A 21,075-nucleotide genomic window follows, 5' to 3' on the forward strand; every position below is an offset into this window, starting at 1 on the left:
ACCTGACATCACATGACTGGCGCAGAAAGAGAAGACTGTTGTCGGGACGGAGGACGCCTTAATCTGCCGCCTAACCCTGACGCCCTGCCCCAGTTTGCGTCTGATCTGTGCTGAACTGTAGCGGACTTCATGGCGGTACGTGTGCGGTTATTGTTGGCGTCACTTTCCGCCCGATTCCGTAACTTGTGAGCCGTAAACTTGCGGGAGTGGGGAGGGGGGCAGTTGGTAAAACATCGTACTGCCTGTGGTACCTTTGTCAGCTAAAATATGTATCTTTAGTGTAAAGGTTGTATGAAGAGATAGGAGTGTGATATATACTGAAGAAAGAAAGCAGCAGAAGTTGTATGTGTGACCAGGAGAAGTTGTGTGACCAGAGTTGTTTATCTTCTTGTCTTGTTCCAGTCGTACGATGATGACGAGAACTTCGTGTTGTTTGGAGAGATAAGAGTGAGATATAAACTGAGGAAAGAAAGCAGGAGATGTTGTTGTTGTTGTTGTGTAACCAGAGTTGTTTATGATTTTGTCTTGTTCCAGTCGTACGATGATGATGAGAACTTCGGGAGTTACGGAGTCGTCGGCTCCTTCCCGAAGGACTTCGGGTACGGCCCTGACGAACAGGACACGGAGGATCGGTCACCTTCAGCCGAGAGCAAGCCCAGAATCCTGCTCATGGGGCTCAGGAGGTCACGCTTGTTTGTTTGTTTGCTTGTTTGTGTATTCCCATGAATGGGAGTTTTCTTTGGCAGTCAGCATGTGTATGAACTGTGTGATCTCTGCATGACCTGTGTGACCTGTAACCTCACATGACCTGTGTGACCTCTGACCTGTGACCTGTAACCTCACATGACCTCCCATGTGACCTGTAACCTCACATGACCTGTGCGTGACCTTTCCCTGACCTCTGTTCCTCCCCAGGAGCGGGAAGTCATCCATCCAGAAGGTCGTGTTCCATAAGATGTCTCCCAACGAAACCCTGTTTCTGGAGTCCACCAACAAGATCGTCAAGGACGGTAGGTTACCATGGCAACACGGGTGTGCTTTCATTGTACAAACAAGTACTGTGCAGCTGTACCAGATATAGTACATGATATAATGATCATGGTGTAACGTGTGTATTCTCTCTCCAGATATTTCCAACAGCTCGTTTGTGCAGTTCCAAATCTGGGACTTCCCCGGACAAATCGACTTCTTCGATCCAACCTTCGACTCAGAGATGATCTTTGGTGGCTGCGGAGCTCTCATCTTTGTCATTGATGCACAGGTGAGATATACTAGTACCTGTCACACAGGTGAGAAATACTTAGTACACCTGTGTTCTTATGTTGTTGTGAACAGAAGACATCACTGTCTAACTAAGGTAAAATCCATTGCTCAGCCTGTTGTGGCTAAGTTTGTAGCAGTGGGTGTGGGTTTGTGTGCCTGTTGTGGCTACTAGTAAGGTTGTAGTAGCAATAGAGTGTATGGGTTTTGTGTGTGACGCCATCATTTCCTTCCTGTGCACCAGGATGACTACATGGAGGCTCTGGCAAAACTTCACATGACAGTCTCAAGGGCGTACAAGGTCAACCCTAACATCAAGTTTGAAGTTTTCATCCACAAGGTCAGTTTTTACTTTGTTCAGTCCTAACATTTGGGGAAATTCTACATTTTCTATTTGAACATCCCATGATAATCCCCTTTTTGACCCATATTTCCATGATAATGACCTTGACCCCTGTGTTTCCATGATAATGACCTTGACCCCTGACCTGACCCCAGGTGGACGGCCTGTCAGACGACCATAAGATCGAGACCCAGCGAGACATTCACCAGCGGGCTAACGATGACCTGGCCGACGCTGGGCTGGAGGCCATTCACCTCAGGTAACATAAACACTAATCCCAAACCCAGCATACACCTATCGCTAACTCCAAACCTTATCCTGGAGGCCATTCACCTCAGGTGGTTAAACTAGCTTAAACCTAGCCCCAAGCAAAGCATAAACCTAACGCTAACCCCAAACCCAGCTAGTTATTCACCTCAGGTGGGTTAAACATGGGCATGATACATAACATGTACTACATACACCTAACTCTACATACACCTAACCCTAACCCCAAACCTTATCCTGGAGGCCATTCACCTCAGGTGGGTTAAACTACCAGAAACACTAACCCCAGCATAAACCTAACGATTACCCCAAACCCAGCTAATTTAAATTCCTTATCCTTATCACTTGGCTCACTAAAAATATTCCATGTTGATACATGCAGTTTCTGTAATTCATTATTTCCTGTTTTGTTTGTTTTGCAGTTTCTACCTGACGAGTATCTATGACCACTCCATCTTCGAGGCCTTCAGCAAAGTTGTGCAGAAACTCATCCCCCAGCTGCCGACCCTGGAGAACCTGCTCAACATTCTCATCTCGGTACGTACCACTGTACAGTACACACACGCACACGGACAGACTCACACACACTAAACACACCCTTACACACACACAGGGACATACTCACACACACACAAACTGATCCCCCAGCTGCCGACCCTGGAGAACCTGCTCAATATTCTCATCTCGGTAGGTATAGTCTTACATGCACTTTACACACACACACAAACACACACAAACACGTGGTGAGTACGGGTACGAGTCACCAGCGCCAGCACAGTCTGATCTACCTGTTTCCCCTGCAGAACTCTGGGATTGAGAAAGCGTTCCTGTTCGATGTTGTGAGTAAGATCTACATCGCCACCGACAGCTCGCCGGTCGACATGCAGTCCTACACACTCACACACACACGTGTATCCTCCTGCAGTCCTACACTCACACACACACATGTACCCTCCTGTCTCCCTACAGAACTCTGGGATTGAGAAAGCGTTCCTGTTTGACGTCGTGAGTAAGATCTACATCGCCACCGACAGCTCGCCGGTCGACATGCAGTCCTACACACTCACACACATGTACCCTCCTGCAGTCCTACACTCACACACACACATGTACCCTCCTGTCTCCCTGCAGAACTCTGGGATTGAGAAAGCGTTCCTGTTCGATGTCGTGAGTAAGATCTACATCGCCACTGACAGCTCGCCCGTCGACATGCAGTCCTACGAACTCTGCTGTGACATGATCGACGTCGTCATAGACGTCTCCTGTATCTACGGGTGAGTCAACTGGTAGCTATGGCAACATGGTAACTATAGCAACATGGTAGCTACGGCAACATGGTAACTATGGCAACATGGTAACTATGGCAACATGGTAACTATGGCAACATGGTAACTATGGTAACCATGGCAACTATGGCAACATGGTAACTATGGCAACCCCCTTGTTGTTTTCAGCTTGAAAGACGGGGAGGGCAGCTGCTATGACAAAGAGTCATCCTCCATCATCAAGCTGAACAACGCGACGATCCTGTACCTGCGGGAGGTCAACAGGTTCCTGGCGCTGGTGTGTATCCTGCGAGAGGACAACTTCGACAGACAAGGTCAGTCCGCAAACATTTCTCTGCCTCAGCAAGGTCATTCCTGCAACATTTGTCCCTGTCTTTCACCAAGGTCGTTCCTGCAATGTCCCTCTGCCTTTCCATAAGGAACTACGGGAGTGTGTCATGATTGAAAAATAAATTTTTTCCCCTCCCTCTTTTTCTGCAGGAATTATAGACTACAACTTCCACTGCTTCCGGCAGGCGATCCAGGAGGTTTTCGAGGTCAGGTTCAAGGCTCAGAACTTGACCTCTAACCTTCAGTCCTCCTCGGGGTCACTGGACGCCCCAGCAGCCAACGGGGTTGTGGGATCAAAACCGATCTAATCCAAGCTTTATCCAAACCGATCTAATCTTGTGGGATCCAAACCGATCTAATCCAAGCTGGATCACAGCTGATCTAACTTTGCTAGTTCCAAACAGATCTAATCTTTATGAAGCAAGTTTAAACTGCAACTTCCAACACGTTGTTGTGTTGGAAATTGCAGTTAAACTTGCTTCATAAAGATTTCTACCAACTCAGATGAACTTTCAAGATAAGCTCTAATCTTGTGAGATCCAAACCGATACAGTCCAAACTGGATCACAGCCAGTCTAATCCCAGCTGGATCCAAGCTGATCCAACTCTGCTAGATCCTAGCTGATATAATCCCAATCTCTAGTGGGATCCCTGGATCCAAATCTGTAGTTTTCTGGATCCAAGTATCCAGTGATTTTCATTCAAACAGAGCAATATTACCGTATGTTTAGTTTCCAACAACCTTTTAAAATCTCCATAGGATAGTAAATGTATAAATATCTAGACAGAACCAGCAATGTTGCACATTCATGAGGAAAATACAAAATGACAAATGGGGAACCTGCAAAAGTTTTGCCTGATTTTTAAAAGGCAGGAACAAATATCATGACTGGACAAATTTGTTTTTCCCATCAGCTGACCAAGATGAACTTATAGATTAACTGACCGAGATTGGATGTAATATTTTGGAGGTGAATATGAGCTATAACTTTTGATTTCTGGACAGAAAAATGTGTTAATTATGTAATGTACAGAAAGATCTACATGTGAGGGAAGTGTACAAATGTTTCACCTATTTACTTTCTTTATGATTAGTTTGGTTCTATGTTATGTTACTGAAGGTTCTTGTACAAACCTTTTGTTCTGTGAATAAAGTTACTAACATTATTACAAGTATAAGTACGGTATGTTGTGCTGTCTTCTGGCATCGATACAGAATCATTATTACAGGTATAGTATGTTGTGTTGTCTCCTGGTTTCAATGCAAAACGCTACACTCTGTATTCCGAATCACATGCAAAATACACCGTGTTGTGTAGTTGTATTTTGTCATACCCACCACATGCATTTCAATGTGAAATGTGCCAAAATTAGGTATACCTAAACCAAAAAAATTGTAACACTAACGTCCAAACCTGGCATTGGATGTTTAGTGCCTGTGTGGCTCTACGCTCTAACAGTAACAGGTACACAACAAACTGGAACAGCAACAGAAAAGTCAGCAGAATCATTGAACCTTGGCAGAAAGTCTTGCACATCTGACGGTTTGCCAAAAAACTGCTAATTCCCATTTAGAACCACTCGGGAAACAAATATCTAGTAGACGTGCTGGGCACACAACCATGCACACGCTGTACAACATGCTACAAAAGCCTAAATAAATCCCTCTGAACCTGAACTCACTGGAGTGCAGTGCTTCCAATATGTGGACAGAAGTGGTCTGTTTTTTTTAGGAAACATACAGTAACTGAACACCCTACGTACACCATCAAATGTTTACTAAAAAGCCCACAGAAAGGGTTTTCAAACTTGCAAATCCTGATTATAAAACATACAAAATTATGGTTCATATACTTCATAGAAATGATGCCTTGAAAAAAGCCTTTAAATATAACCGTATGCAAAGGTACCAACATTCTTCACAAATCACATAAGAACAGAGGAGTGTGGCTTTCCAACACTAGATGGCACCCTACAGTGCAGTATGATTTTTAGACACCAGGTACTGGTGTGCATCTCTTGATTTCCCTACTTATTTCTCTGCAAAATGTGTCCCAGGCAAGATGAGACCTTTCGGCTGAAAGGCAGCTTGACTGGTGCGCCGCTCGCTATTGTTTGAAATGTCTTCATGCAGGTTAGGGAACAATTAGGCGGGAAAATAAATTTGCGAAGGTCTCCAGGGATACAATGTACCAGAAATCTATCATCTTACTCAACAGTACAAGAAATAAATGTCACGACTTGGAAACAAAGGGCTGAAAAAAACATAACTTTATTTTAATTTCATTACATCTTTTGGTAAAATATGGATTTACACTTCATCTAGCTTCACTGCTGGAGCAAAAATGAATTCATTCTGAGGGTGATTGAACAAGACATGGTCTCATATAACAGTTTTCTTTCTCTGGCCAAACACATGGTCTCATCCTGAAGTTTTCTTACTCTGGCTAAACACATGGTCTCATCTAACAGTTTTCTTTCTCCAGCCAAACACGTGGTCTCATCCAGCAGTTTTCTTCCTCTGGCCAAACACATGGTCTTATCCTGCAGTTTTCTTCCTCCGGCCAAACACATGGTCTTATCCTGCAGTTTTCTTCCTCCGGCCAAACACATGGTCTCATCCTGCAGTTTTCCTCCTCTGCCCAAACACATGGTCTCATCCTGCAGTTTTCTTCCTCTGCCCAAACACATGGTCTCACCCTGCCGTTTTCTTCCTCTGGCCAAACACATGGTCTCATCCTGCAGTTTCCTTCCTCTCGCCAAACATATGGTCTCATTCAGCAGTTCACATGGTCTCATCCTGCAGTACACATGGTCTCATCCAGCAGTTTTCTTCCTCTGACCAAACACGTGGTCTCATCCTGCAGTTTTCTACCTCTGGCCAAACCTTCTTGGAAATTTGAAATCGGCCTCCCTTCATCACCCACATACTGGGACAGATATATTACATTGTAAGTGTCCTTGGCAACATCAGATCTACGTGATACACATCTGTTCTACATGGTAAGTGGGTTCCTTGGCAACAGCTGTTCTATATGGTAATCTAGGCAACAGCTGTTCTACATACAATTGGTGCATTATTGGCAACAGAACTGTTTCACTTGGAAACCTAGGCAACAGGTATTCTACACAGTATCAGTTGTCATGGCAACATGATAGGCAAGTGGCGAATGGCCGCCACTCCTGTTGCCATTTTTAGTTATGCAACAATTTCACATGTTCCCACGCTGCACGGCTGGTTTTGCTGGGAGCTTTTCAGAACTCATAAATGTCTTACAACAAACTTGACTGTTTCACAGTGAGGTGACATTTTAGTACAACAAACTGCAGCTTTTTACGGTAAACTTTCCTGTTCAGTTCACCACAAATTATCACAATTAAACGGCTTTGCACAAACGAACGGTTTACAGCAAACTATGGTACTTTCTACTGCCTCTACATTTATTTAACTCTCCTTTTATACAGAACTCTGCTTATTTTTAATGGTAGGGTAAACTCTAGTTCTATAGTAAACTCTGTAGTTCTATAGTTAACTCTGTTCTATGGTAAAGTCCTATAGAGAGCTGTGGCTGTGTCTGTAGTTCTATAGCCTTACATCTGTTCTATAGTAAAGTGTTATCGTGAGCTGTGATGTCTGTGTGTTATAGTGATGTGTGATGAAGCGAGCTGTGGTGTGTGTCTGTGTGTGCTGGACTCGGCTCCTCCAGGCTGTACCATCTCCTGCCCATGCCGTCGCCCCCCTCCCCACTCTCCTCAGCAATATGCCCTAACGACTGCGTCTCTGAGGGAAACGGTGCCCCACGCCCGGCACTCAGCACGTCCGGACGGTCGTTTTCTACTTCTGTCAGCGGGGAAACGCTGCGAGCGCTGGCCGGCCCGGAGCCCCGGCTGGAGTCCCCGTGGGCTGGCAGTCCCGCAGCAGGAGGGTCTGTCTTAGCAGAAATGGCAGGCTCACAACTCTGGCAGGAGGTGTCTGTTTTAGCACAGGTGTCAGGCTCACAACTCTGGCTCGAAGAGTCAAGTTTTGTAGACATGTTGGCAGCAGCAGACCCTCTGCTGGAGGGGTCCCCATCGGCAGGCAGTACAGCTCCAGACATCTGGCTTAAACTGTCTGTTTTAGCTGGAACAGCAGCTGTCCCTCTGCTGGAGGCATCTATGTGGACAACAGCTCTGCTGAAGGTTTCTGCTGTGTGGACAGCAGCTGTCCCTCTGCTGGAGCTGTCTGTTTGGACAGCAGCTGTCCCCCTGCTGCAGGCATCTATGTGGACAGCAGCTGTCCCTCTGCTAGAGCTGTCTGTGTGGATGGACAGCGCCAGGCTGCCCTCAGAGTAGTGACTGCAGTGGGAGTCAGTCCGGCTGCAGTGAGAGTCTGTGGTGCTGCAGAGGCTGATGGAAGGGGAGGGACAGGAGCTGTCTCTGCTGTCCCTGGTCACACAGCTGTCTTTGCTGTCCCTGCTGTCCCGGGCCCAAGCTTTCCGGTCAGCATCACTGCTGTCCCTGCTGTCCCTGTTCCGTCCCCCGCTGCTGTCTCGTGCCCACACTCTCCTGTCTGACTCCTCCCGGCTCCAGACTTTCCTCTCGGCGTCCCCCGCGCCCTTGACCTTGTCCTGCTGGATCTTGACCTTGCTGCGCCTGTGCGAGCCCCGTTTGCTGGCCTTGGCTGTGCGGCAGCAGGTTGTGTGGCTGTCCTGTGCATGCTGAAGGCTGTCCTGTGCATGCTGCAGGTTGTCCTGTGCAGGTTGCAGGTTGTCCAGGCTGCTGGATCCGCTGCTGTGCCGAGACTTCGGCTTCCCCGTCAGGTCCCCGGCCGTGTCCAGCGGGGGGATGGTTGCCCCGGCAACGGCCCCGCCCAGCGTGTAGGACGAGGCTCCGATGCCGTTCAGCAGTGAGCCGGCCATGGCGACCGTGCTGGCGTTATCGCCCAGGCTGGCGGAGGGGGACTCACTACTCACACTGCACCGCTTCCTCTGCACGTCTGCTTGGACCTCCAACCTGTGGGGCAACACACACGGTTACTATGGCAACAATGTAACTATGGCAACACCGTAACTATGGCAACACTGTAACTATGGCAACCATGCTGCTCACACTGCACCGCTTCCTCTGCACATCTGCTTGGACCTCCAACCTGCGGGGCAACAATCTCTGTTACTATGGCAACACCATAACTATGGTAACTATGGTAACTATGGTAACTATGGTAACCATGGTAACCTTGTAACCATGGTAACACTGCGGTACTGACCTGTGAGCAGTAGTGACCACGGTACTCCCGCCCAGACTGCCCGCGATGGCCATGGTACTGGCGGAGTCCCGGTCGCTGACAGAGTCCCTCAGAACGCCGAGTCGCTCCACCTGCGAGCTGCTGGCAGACAGCAGGCTGCCCTCCCCGATAGACGGGTTTCCCTCCTTTCCCTGCAGGCTGGGGCCCAGGCTGCCTGTATCTCCTGTAACACAGACAACACATTATCCACCCACACAACCCACACACAGACAGCAGGCTGCCCTCCCCGATACTGGGGTTTCCCTCCTTCCCCTGCAGGCTGGGGCCCAGGCTGCCTGTATCTCCTGTAACACAGACCCACATACAACACATTATACACCCACACAACCCACACACAGACAGCAGGCTGCCCTCCCCGATACTGGGGTTTCCCTCCTTCCCCTGCAAGCTGGGGCCCAGACTGCCGGTCTCTCCTGTAACACAGACACATACAACACATTATACACCCACACAACCCACACACAGACAGCAGGCTGCCCTCCCCGATACTGGGGTTTCCCTCCTTCCCCTGCAGGCTGGGGCCCAGGCTGCCTGTATCTCCTGCAACACAGACAACACACATCAGCATCACACAACCCACTATCCACACACAGACAGCAGGCTGCCCTCCCCGATACTGGGGTTTCCCTCCTTCCCCTGCAGGCTGGGGCCCAGGCTGCCTGTTTCTCCTGTAACACATACAACACACACACATCAGCATCACACATCCCACACACAGACAGCAGGCTGCCCTCCCCGATACTGGGGTTTCCCTCCTTTCCCTGCAGGCTGGGGCCCAGGCTGCCTGTATCTCCTGTAACACAGACATCACACACAACCCACGTTAGCATCACACAACCCATTATCAACCCACGTTGCCAACACATGACCCACACTTTTGGCACAAGACCCATGTTATTAACACACGACCCACGTTGGGTAGTTCCTACATGCCTGATATAACTTATAACACCCCACCTGCCATAGTCCCGGCCACTCCGGCCGCTGCTTCGTTGTCATCGTCAAACTCGAAGCGAACTCCGCCCTTCTGCGTGGTGCGAACGCCGCAGCCGCCCGACCGGCACAGGGATATCGGGACTACTCCGTACACGTAGGCTAGCATGATGGGGACTCCGATACCTGTAAACACAACAGACACAGTACACATCAGTACCACATCAGTACCACACAGTACCACAGTACACATCAGTACCACAGTACACATCAGTACCACAGTACACATCAGTACTGCACAGCCGCCCGACCGGCAGAGCGAGATGGGGACAACTCCGTACACGTACGCTAGCATGATGGGGACTCCTATATCTGCAAACACAACACACATCAGTCATGATCAGTGCCACACAGAGATGGTAAAAACCATGCTGTACACGAATGCATGAAACTTTACATAGGAACAGCCTATGGAGTACCACCAACTTAAGTACCATGACTCAAGAAAACAGTTACTCAAGCAACTGGACAGATTTTGAAAACTGTCAGATGTTGTAGGTAGCCTTACCAACAGTGAGTGCTGCCAGCACAGGTGCCACCAGGATAGATAATGAAACTCCCCCAGTCACAGCCAGGTGCCGCCGGTGTGGGGGGAGGTTCTCGTACTTGTTGTGGATCTGCAGAGGGCAAAATGGGTCAGAGTTCAGAGGTCGGCTTAGAGTCAGAGTTCTGAGTTCAGGTTAGAGTCAAGGTCAAAGTTCTGAGGTCAGGTTAGAGTCAGTTCTGAGGTCGTGTCAGAGTCAGCGTCAGAGTTCTGAGGTTGGGTCAGAGTTCTGGGTCACAGTTCTGAAGTCGGGCTAGAGTCAGGGTCAGAGTTCTGAGGTCATGTCAGAGTCAGCGTCAGAGTTCTGAGGTTGGGTCAGAGTTCAGGGTCAGAGTTCTGAAGTCGGGCTACAGTCAGGGTCAGAGTTCTGAGGTCATGTCAGAGCCAGGGTCAGGGGTATGAGGTGGGGTTAGAGTCAGGGTCAAAGTTCTGAAGTCGGGTCAAAGCTTGTTTCTCACCTTCCTGCCCATATAAACCGGGATGCCGATGATCATGGCTGGCAGTGATATGGAGGCGATCAGAGCAATGCCGACCGGCGCCCCGACCAGCGTGCCAAGCTGCCACAGGATCTTCTTCTTCCTGCTCCACGGCTTCTTCCCCCAGAACGTGCAGCCTGATGGACTGTAAACAAACAAACAAACAATAAACAACAAACAATCAACAACACAGGATCTTCTTCTTCCTGCTCCACGGCTTCTTCCCCCAGAACGTGCAGCCTGATGGACTGTCAACAAACAAACAATAAACACAGGATTCTTTGTAGTGGTCGGAGGTGAGAGGTGACCGACCTTAGAGGTCGGAGGTGAGAGGTGACTGACCTGAGGTAGTGGGGTCAGAGGTTAGAGGTGACTGATCTTAGGTAGTGCAGGTCAGAGGTGAGAGGTGACTGACCTGAGGTAGTGGAGGTCGGAGGTTAGAGGTGACTGACCTCAGGTAGTGGAGGTCGGAGGTGAGAGGTGACTGACCTTAGGTAGTGGAGGTCGGAGATCTCCTTCATGCAGAGCCAACAGAACTCGGCCCCGCAGACGGCGCAGGTCATGTGATTGCAGGAACCGTCGTCCATCTTGACGATGTAGGCGCCGCAGCGCGGGCAGGGCTTGATGTCGTCTGCGGCGGAGACCTGCGGAGGCAAAGTCCGGGTGTTCAGTGTGCCACGTATCCGGGTTTTAAACTTCACAGCACCAAGTTTTATTATGTCACACTTGTACAGTTCAGCCCACACTGGCTGCCAATCAATGCCAAACAGTATTCATGTTCGTACCTGCGAGTGGCTGACGGACGAGGAGCGCAGGTTGTTTGCCCGCTGCTGCCGCGCCATGTCGCACGTCTGGTTCGGGTGCCACTCCTGCTTACAGTGGTAGCAGAAATACGTCCCACAGCCTTCCCTTAAACACTGCAGCTTGGGGCAGCTGGCACAGCCGGTAGCTATCACTGCATAGCTGTAAACACAACAACAACAATAAACAACAGTAAACAACAACACTAAACAACAACACATCCCGCAGCCTTCTCTTAAACACTGCAGCTTGGGGCAGCTGGCACAGCCGGTAGCTATCACTGCATAGCTGTAAACACAATAACAGCAAAAATAAACAACACAACTTGTGTAAGACCTGTGTAAGACCTGTGTAAGACCCGTGTGAGACCCGTGTAAGATCTGTGTAAGACCTGTGTAAGACCCCTGTAAGACCTACCCACAGTCCGGAGCAGGGCACCAGCGGGAGTCGGGATCCAGCACCAGGCATCTCCTCAGCATGAACTCCTCATACTTCTCCATGAGCCCCGGGTCCGCGAGGATCCGCTGCATGTCGGTGGGGTGGAACCTCTCGGAGCACTCTGGGCAGCAGATGTTGACTCTGCTCTCGGTGATCTCGATGCGGAGGTACTGCCTCAGACAGTCGATGCAGGAGCGGTGCGGGCAGGTGGCGATGTCGGGGAAGTTCGCGGGCGGGTACTCTGTGCAGCACAGCGGACATTCCGTCGCCTTGTCCCCGGCCGCGCTGAGGCGAATTCCGCCGGGCGAACCGAGCGCTGTCTGCGCAGACACCGATGCGATCGCCATGGGAACGCCCTCGGGGTCGCGACCTTTGTGCCGGCGGGATTTGGAGCCACGGGAGAAGAGGTGTCGGAAGGAGAAGCGCGACTGCTTCCGGGTCGGACGCACCGTTCCCGGGAGGCTGATGGAGGCCGAGCTGCAGGAGTTCGAATCCACTTCTGGGTACGACATGATCCTAACCTGCAGGGAATAAAACAGAAAAACTTCAGACTTAGTCCTCTCTCTATCTGTCTATTTATCCGGTTTAACGTCTGAAATCCTGAAAACTGTTCAAACTTATCCCTAAAACCTGCAGAAAAAAACAGGAAGGATGATGGAAGCCACTTTTGGGACATGATCCTAACCTGTGGGGAAACACAGGAAAACTGTCAAAGTCCTGAAATCCTGATAACAGTTCAAAACCTGCAGAGTGGGGTACAACTTGGAACATGCAAACCCAGGCTACCAGACAAAAATACCATGTGGATTAATTCCACAGTGTGGAATAACATAAAAATTAAGTAACCTTCTTAAAATTATTACATCAATATTGATAAATTATTTCAAATGCTGTAGGTCGCTACAAGAAATGGCAGTTATAATATACAGTAATAAGATTAAGAGGAGTTACACATTTCATTCTAGGCCATTACGATATTATACTTATACAGCATGTATTGGAACGTGTCATACTACCAGCAATCCAGACTAATTATGGCTGGAGACTTAATCAGTTCATGTATTTTAATAACATTGACAGCACAGCAGCAGCTGCATTTGGTATTACCCAGGGCTAATACTGCCATGGAACAAAAAGAGCAGATTTCTGTGGTGATTATTTTCCTTCATGTAAGAACTTAGAAGCACTGTTGGAGTCTATTATACACAAAGACAAACAACATACTCGTGACATAACAATACCAGAAGATGACTCTTCACAAAGATTCAATCATCACACATGTACGTTAGACAGTCTAACTCTAACAACATACAGTACATCTAGCACACATGTACGTTAGACAGTCTAACTCTAACGACATACAGTACATCTAGCACACATGTACGTTAGACAGTCTAACTCTAATGACATACAGTACATCTAGACTGCACATGTACGTTAGACAGTCTAACTCTAACGACATACAGTACATCTAGCACACATGTACGTTAGACAGTCTAACTCTAACGACATACAGTACATCTAGACTGCACATGTACGTTAGACAGTCTAACTCTAACGACATACAGTACATCTAGACTGTCCAGAAATCGGATTTGTCGTAGACTCAACTTTGAATAAATCATTGACAAAGAGACATATCTGAGAGACCCTGCAAGTACATTTACTAGTACTAGTAGTAGGAGTACCTTTTCCCCCGCCAGCCCCCAAACCATACAGTAGTGATACATCAACATGTACAAAATGTGTGTGTCGTGTGGCGTAGCGGTAGCATGTTCAGCTCGAAACCAAGAGGCCCCGGGTTCAAACCCCACCTTGTCACCGATCTTGTGCCATTGGGAAAGGCACTTTACACGACTTTCCTCACTTCGCTCAGATGAAAATGAGTATGCCAGAATGATCATTATCATGATCGTGGGCATTAAAAGAAAACCAAACCAAAAACCAAATCTGTGTCCATTCACACCTATGCTGGGATTATATCATAAGGCTCTCCTTTCTCTTAGAGTCTACCTTCGTTTTTCATCCAAATTAACCTTCAGCATACAGAGGTAGCCGTTTGGCTAAGGATTTCCTGTTGTTGGGCAGTAGAGTAAGGGTTAAACGCTGACACAGAGGAAGTTTTTCAGCCCAAAGTGAAGATACAGCAGTAAGTATGACACCTCTGGGCTGCCTGGTTATGGGGGAGGGGGGCGGCAGGAACCGACCCAATCATGTTTTTTTAGGCTGAAACAAACCGTCTAATCTCATACTCTCACACCGACACACACGTGACAAAACAGACGACATAATGTTGTTGTTGTTGTCCTTGTTTAACGTCTGATGTATCGCTAGACGTGTTCTCTTGGTGCTCGTTTTCGCATGGTTCAGTTCAGAGTCAAAAAGTCTCTCTTGGTCTAGGGTATTTGACTCTTGGTTCCTTATGCTTGCGTGATGCTGGGAGTGTTTCTAGGAGAGCACATCGAATCTGTGCGTACTCTCGATGTACCGGGAGAGGGTTTAGGTACATCTGGTTGTTCACTGCTTCAGGACTCTCACATAATCAGGATTTTACGTCAAGTTTCCGTGTTTGGTTGGACGACAGATACTTTCTCTCATGATGATCAGTCGGCTCGGCCGACATTTCTGCCCAAACCAGCGTTTTTACCCCTGCTAACGCCACCTTACCTGATTTCTGCACCTTATGCCGATAATCAGACACCAGAAGAGCCGGCAGGGTTGTAGCTTCACGTCTGCAGCAGATTTTCGTCAGTAAATCAGCCCAAAAGCAGCACCAAAACCGCAGGTTTTAACTCTTTACCAGCAAACAAAAAAACAGCTTTGACGTCACAGAGCTATCCCAGCATGCACCGCGCACAGACCGGAAGTGGGACTGACTCACGGAGTGACTTTATTCTTTTTCATCGCGGTTTTATAAAATCGTGACGCGTTCTGTGAACTAGAGAGGTAAGGAAATCATCTACGGTTTAAATAATCCATAAAATCTACGTCTACGTCTGGAAATAATGAAAAATGCTGTCTTTGATTCACGTTCTAAATTTAGCGAACTCTAGCGGAATTCCATAGAACTGCACCCAAGTTACCCTGGCAGGCAGTAGCATATAATCTCCAAGCAGATGTTTGGGTGGCCACAAAATACAGTATCATATCGGCCAAGCAGTATCCATTGGCCACCCAAATGGATACAGTCTGGCCAATGGATACTGCCTAGCCAATTTGATACTGTCTTTTGCGGCCACCTAAACATCTGCTTGGAGATTATAGCATATGCACTTACAGAAAACTGGATTTTTTTTCGGCTGATTTCAATGAGGCATCGGTCCATACAGGGGCAGCGTTCTTGGAGGAATTTTAACGTTAAACTCTGTAGCAATGACATCCCCTAAGGAAAACATCAACACGTAAAGTTAGAACTTGTAGAAGTTACAAATCGCCGTACACGGGCGTCCTCTAGCGTTCATCATTAGAACAGCAGGCACTTAGCGACCCTAACGCGAGTAACGCTACATCACGTGACAAAACAGAGATATTCCGCCCTTTGGAAAGACAACTTGGTGCGGGATATCGGCGTCTGTTTTTCACGTCCAACTGATCTTACTCACTAGCGGGCCCAACACCACAAACTTGGCAAAGCATGAACCAACAATATTATAAGAGAAAAGCAGTAACAGTACCCGTAATCCTATAGGCCAGAACTTTGTAACTTTCAGACGACATTTTCAGGTTTAAAGGTTTTTTGTTTTTTTTTTTAAATTTCGAAACGTGTAATCACAAGACGTGGTGACGACACACTCAAGCCACACGACCCCACTAGAGGGCGACAGAGAGGGCGAAAGATTTGACAGTGTCTTCCATACATACGTTTTTCAACAAATGTTGTGAAAGAACTAACAACGGAATCACAGAAACGTAACAAACTGTGGATTTCTGCACACTTTATCTTTCTCCTGTGGGTAAGTTTTTAACTTTGGTACACCTGTTAGACATTTGGAAACAAAGTTCAAGATAAATTTCTGGTGCACTTGTTTGAGACAACATCTAAAGTTTGCTGCCTCTCTTGGCTAAAATCACTATAAGAATTGTTGTACAAAGATAACATTTGTCGCCAGACTTCACGTTGCGACAAGTTGACAAGGAACCGTCCCGTAGCCTAGTCAGCAGGCTCGACCACTGGGCTTTTTGGAGAGCTTTAGTCTAACGCGTTTTTCTTTCTTTCTGACATACGACTTCTGCTTCTACAGGGGATCTTTTGCCGGTCCAGCGTAGTACAAATAGTGATGCCAGAAAGACGAAAAAGTGCGTTATAAAAGCTTCATAACTTGCTGTGAAAGTCTAGTCCTAGGGCCTGCTGATGACATGAGCCATGTCGCGGCTTGCTGTGAAAGTCCAGTCGCAGAGACTGCTGAGGAGGCTAAGTCATGAGCCATGCAGCACGCTTCTGACTCCGCAGTAAGTTCTAACCGCGTCAGACATGAGCCATGTCCTGTATCTAAGTTCTAACCGTTCCTGACGGCGCTAAGCTTGGCAAAGTGCGATCCTAGAGCCTGCTGGTGAGGCTAAGCTTAGTGTAGGACATGAGCATGTCGCACACTTCTGTGTCTAACGTTCTAACTGTTCCTGACAGCACTAAGCTGCCCAGCCTTGCCGTGTGGTTCTAACGGTTCCTGACAGCCTTGCCGTGTGCGGACAGCCCGCACCAGAAGCCCGCTGCTTGCTGGTATGCCGGCCGGCGGACGGGTCTTCTGGGACCCGCCCAGAATGGAAGACCGTCCGGGCAGGCATGCGGCCGTCCCCAGGCGTCGGGGCAGGCATGCGGCCGTCCCCAGGCCTGAAACCCGGTAAGATCCCGGCCAAGATTGTTGCCTTATATGAGCGTGAGTCTGGTCCCGCTGACAGCAGCCCGGCAATGCGAGGTCAGGCATTTCTGTATAAATCCGCGCTCCCGCCGGAGCTGACCCGTGGTGTAGGGTTTGTGCGGATCCCAGAGTTGTGGGAGACTATCTGAGATGACGGGTCGATGTCAGACCTAATTAACTAGAAGTGCCCGGGCTGGTAGTGGCCGCACAAACTTCCCAACTTGGTGTAATACTGTATAACAGTTCCTCGGGTAAGTATATTAAAGGGTAAGTCTATAAAACTTCCCAGGAATAAGTTTAACAGGTTACATAAAGTCATCTTGATTAGCATGGAAACCACCATGTCTCAGTCAAGTTGTCGGTCGCTACTCTTCAAGACCACCTGTTCAAATGGACCGCCTTTCCGCGTCCCAGGGCGGTCGTCTTGGGCAGGTTGCTCGGACCGCGGACGGGCGTCTTGGGCACTATATCAGTTGTCATGACCAGGATTAGGAGACAAGCCCACAAAATAAAAGAAAGGCCCAACAAAACGTCTAAAAGGGACCCAAACAGGCCTCAAGCCATCCTGATCACATGATTATTATGGATGACTGATGTGCGCGAATAAAAAGAAGTTGAGCAAATAAAAAGTTGCCATCATTTTGTAGTGATCAGGAAGGTTGAAAAAAAATACTGAACACACTAGACGATGGTATACTTAACAAGAAATTCTTTTAGTGTATTTTTGTCCTTTCACATCTTCTTTGACTTTGGAAGACTTGGTACTGGCATCTTCTTTTTTCCTTTTGGCCTCCGTGTCATCCTTCAAGTACCAAGAACAGTTGGTTGCAAACTTGAAAAGGACAAAAAACTGAAGTACGCCCAGATGTCATCCATAGAACGAAGTCAGTGTGACCTAACCTCTGCTTGTAGGGTTCCCTTAACACCCTCCCCCCCCCCAAAGCATCAACATCAGTAGTTCCCCCCTCAACACCCCCCCCCCACTTCCTGTAGTTGCTGTTTCAGCTGCCCAAGTTTCAGTCCAGTTTCCTCAGAGTTCAGGAAAATAACTCCATCTACAGTCAGACTCCATCTCTCAGGAATAAGGAAAACACACGACGTGGCAATATTATCTTCACTATTTATTTCAATAAGGACACATAAAAGTTTTATACAACTTGTGCAATTGTGATATTTTTAGATTACAAAATAATTTCCCAGTGAAACCTGGGACTTTGCTGCCTCCTCGTCATGTCTGCTCATTCATTCATCCTAACTAAAAACATCTCACATTATCAGGCTATTTTATAAGGCTATTTTCTGTCATGGTTGTGATTTTTTCACTGTAAAAATTGCGGTTCCTTTTCCATCCTTCCGACAGGACAGTTTCCCTGATCTACAATTTCACACATTGGATTGTCAATAAATATCCTAAATATTAACCCTGCTCCACCCAAGCCTACTGGCCAGGTGCTGTTGGTTGTACATGTGAATGGCTTTGCAGTAAAAGGGGTAAGAAACTCCTTCAGAGAGACAAAAGGAAAGTCTTGACATGCCCAAGACATTTCTCACAAGTGGGTACAACTTAAGGCACTGAGCACCTTGGACAGGGACGGTTCAGTTAAGACACTTATCTTATATAACTTTATTTTAAGGCATCTTAAGGTTGATATGGATAACTTTGAAGTAGGAATCTGATTGTAGTTTAAGGCACGATTTGGTGATTCTGTGATCATAACATCATAAACTCATTTTGCCTATTTGTTCACTTTGTGCGGTTTTACAATGCGGGGCTCATTTGTGTCCTGTGGACAAAATTACTAACAGTTTGTCATCCATGTTTTCTCATTTAGGAACGTAATGAACAAATCTCTGAATAGGGAACACCAATGGTATCCATGGTTACCCATTCTGTACAATTCTAACCTCCTCTCCTCAAGGTCAGGGTCACCTTCAGTCTTATTTGTGTCCTGCTGAAAATTACAGTTTGGTTGGGCCAGCTTCAGCCATGTTCCTGGCATTGAAGTATGAGGAGACCTACTCTCCGTACGTTGGAGAGTTTGTGTACATCACTGACGACACCTACACAAGGAAACAGGTGCTCCAGAGGTCAACTCCAAGACAGAAAGTCTGGCCATGTACCTGGCAGGCTGACTCTACTAACAGTTTGTCATCCATGTTTTCTCATTAGGAACATAACATTATCTCTGCATATGGAACATCACTGGTATCCATGGTTACCCATTCTGCATATGGAACATCACTGGTATCCATGGTTACCCATTCTGCATAGGGAACATCACTGGTATCCATGGTTACCCATTCTGTACAATGGAATCTAGATCCATGAATTGTCAGATGACTTGTGTTAGATGTGATTTTGAATATTACGAGTCTCTAACATGGGTGAAATCATGTGATTTACATGTTTCAAACAGCAGCCTTTCACATGTTTTATAGTTATATTCTATAAGTGAGATTGTGTGAGAAGTTTTAGCCCAGCCTTTACAGACTCTGCCTGACTAAAGCTGGACTCGAGACAGGCAACATTACCGCCTGGCGCTCTGTCCAGCTGGCTTCATGTAGGTCAAACTGGGCTGCAGGATTGCACTCAAATCTACTCTCCTCTCATCAAGGTCAGAGTCACCTTCAGATGACCTCCATCTCACACATTAGAATCACGTGACCTTGAGTATCATTGACATGACAGAATTTCTTTACAAAGAGGTGCCCTACTTACTGTAATTTATCTAATCTCTACGGCTATTCTAAACCCCACGAGTGTAGAACTAAGAAGATGTACAGTAAGTCCTCCCATGGTTCCTCGGGCTGCAGTTTCGCCCGCTGAGAATTCTGGGATTGTCGACATTTGTCCGCAGTCGTCACGGCAACAGTTGTCACGGCAACAGTTGTCACGGCAACAGTTGTCACGGCAACAGTTGTCACGGCAACGTGAGAAGCAACATTTTGGCACATAATCAGGCAGTCTGTCCATCTGCTTCTGCTGATTCTCCAGTCATTAAACATGTCTTCATTAATATGATTGTCTGATGCATACATAGGAGCAGTCCCCGGCCTGGCTTGTTGGCTGGATTTTCAGGATTCTCCAGTTTAAAAATGTTGTTAGAGCCTCTGTCAAAGGCAGTTAGGATGTGGGTAGCTCTGACTGGTAGGTAACTCATGGTTTAATTGTCAGGATTCTCCAGTTCAGAATTGTTGGCAGCCTCCATCAGAGATGTGTTTGTGTCAGATGTGAAGGTCAGTTGTGATGCAGCTGACGGTGACTGTGAGTTCTGATTGGTCAGTTGTCATGCAGCTGATGGTGACTATGGGTTGTGATTGGTCAGTTGTGATGCTGATGATGGTGGCTGTGGCTTGTGATTGGTCAGTTGTGATGCTGATGATGACTGTGTGTGGAGGCGTCCAGTGCCATCGCCATGGTTACGGGGGGAGAGGGGGAGACCTTGGGGGGGTAGGGGGGACTGCAGGCCGGGGCTCTGGGTCGGGGGTGGGGAGAGTCCCCAAAGGTGGGGGCTCGGGTTCATCATCATGGAGGGGTGGGAGGTCTGCGTGAGAGCCGCCTGATTGGTCGAGTGGTTGCCATAGTGATTGCTGCGGGTCTCCTCGGTGCTGTGGGCTGGACCGCTCGAGTCACCTGAAAAATAAGCAATTATCAATTATCAACAACCAATAAGCAATGATCAATCGTTTCAGTCAGTCACCTGCAAAACAATCTATGGTCAAAACCTAGTGCACTGAGAGAATGGATCATTACAGTCACATTGAACAAGCAATCATTTCATAACCTAGTGCAGAATTACAAATCATAATGTTACAACCAACCACCTGTTAAGTACAGAGACAGATACTGGTCAAAGGCTAAGACTATCCCTGCCTCCAATCCCATGGGTTTTGATTATTTAACCTGTACTTACAGGTACAGATAGTGAGGGCAACACACACTGACCTGTGTTATTACTGGGGCTAGTTGGTACATGTAGCGCTAGGTAACATACCTGTGTTGTTACTGGTGCTAGTTAGTACATGTAGCGCTAGGTAACATACCTGTGTTATTACTGGTGCTAGTTAGTACATGTAGCGCTAGGTAACATACCTGTGTTATTACTGGTGCTAGTTAGTACATGTAGCGCTAGGTAACATACCTGTGTTATTACTGGTGCTAGTTAGTACATGTAGCGCTAGGTAACATACCTGTGT

The 21,075-nt window shown here is 47.6% G+C and overlaps 3 protein-coding genes across 7 annotated transcripts in view; 2 read left to right on the forward strand and 1 right to left on the reverse strand.

Annotated features, from left to right (window-relative positions):
- Positions 1-21,075, forward strand: part of LOC109465789 (tripartite motif-containing protein 3-like) — a 134,914-nt gene that overhangs the window by 5,977 nt on the left and 107,862 nt on the right. The gene's annotated exons all lie outside the window — the stretch shown is intronic.
- On the forward strand, positions 2-20,180 carry LOC109465790 (ras-related GTP-binding protein C-like). 5 transcript variants are annotated; one of them, XM_019763231.1, is made up of 11 exons: positions 2-135; positions 535-683; positions 916-1,010; positions 1,128-1,261; positions 1,505-1,600; positions 1,759-1,862; positions 2,293-2,407; positions 2,674-2,751; positions 3,080-3,144; positions 3,325-3,420; positions 18,956-20,178. In XM_019763231.1, the coding sequence occupies exons 1-11, from the start codon at positions 130-132 to the stop codon at positions 19,197-19,199; spliced, it is 1,182 nt and encodes a 393-aa protein (XP_019618790.1). In that variant the 5' UTR covers positions 2-129; the 3' UTR covers positions 19,200-20,178. The 5 variants fall into 5 exon arrangements, with proteins under 5 accessions (XP_019618790.1, XP_019618791.1, XP_019618788.1 ...); XM_019763232.1 differs by having other exon boundaries at positions 2,674-2,724; positions 3,053-3,144; XM_019763230.1 differs by lacking the exon at positions 2,674-2,751 and having other exon boundaries at positions 36-135; positions 2,840-3,144; positions 18,956-19,077; positions 19,156-20,180.
- On the reverse strand, positions 5,743-14,859 carry LOC109465796 (E3 ubiquitin-protein ligase RNF19A-like). Its single transcript, XM_019763238.1, has 10 exons — positions 14,690-14,859; positions 12,002-12,543; positions 11,569-11,746; positions 11,273-11,427; positions 10,766-10,928; positions 10,272-10,380; positions 9,728-9,889; positions 9,217-9,310; positions 8,732-8,866; positions 5,743-8,478 (listed from the first exon to the last, which is right to left on the reverse strand). The coding sequence occupies exons 2-10, from the start codon at positions 12,532-12,534 to the stop codon at positions 7,128-7,130; spliced, it is 2,880 nt and encodes a 959-aa protein (XP_019618797.1). The 5' UTR covers positions 12,535-12,543; positions 14,690-14,859; the 3' UTR covers positions 5,743-7,127.

Source organism: Branchiostoma belcheri, unplaced genomic scaffold (assembly GCF_001625305.1).
Source record: "Branchiostoma belcheri isolate BF01 breed outbred unplaced genomic scaffold, Haploidv18h27 scaffold158, whole genome shotgun sequence".
In the NCBI taxonomy this organism is placed as follows: Eukaryota; Metazoa; Chordata; class Leptocardii; order Amphioxiformes; family Branchiostomatidae; genus Branchiostoma; species Branchiostoma belcheri.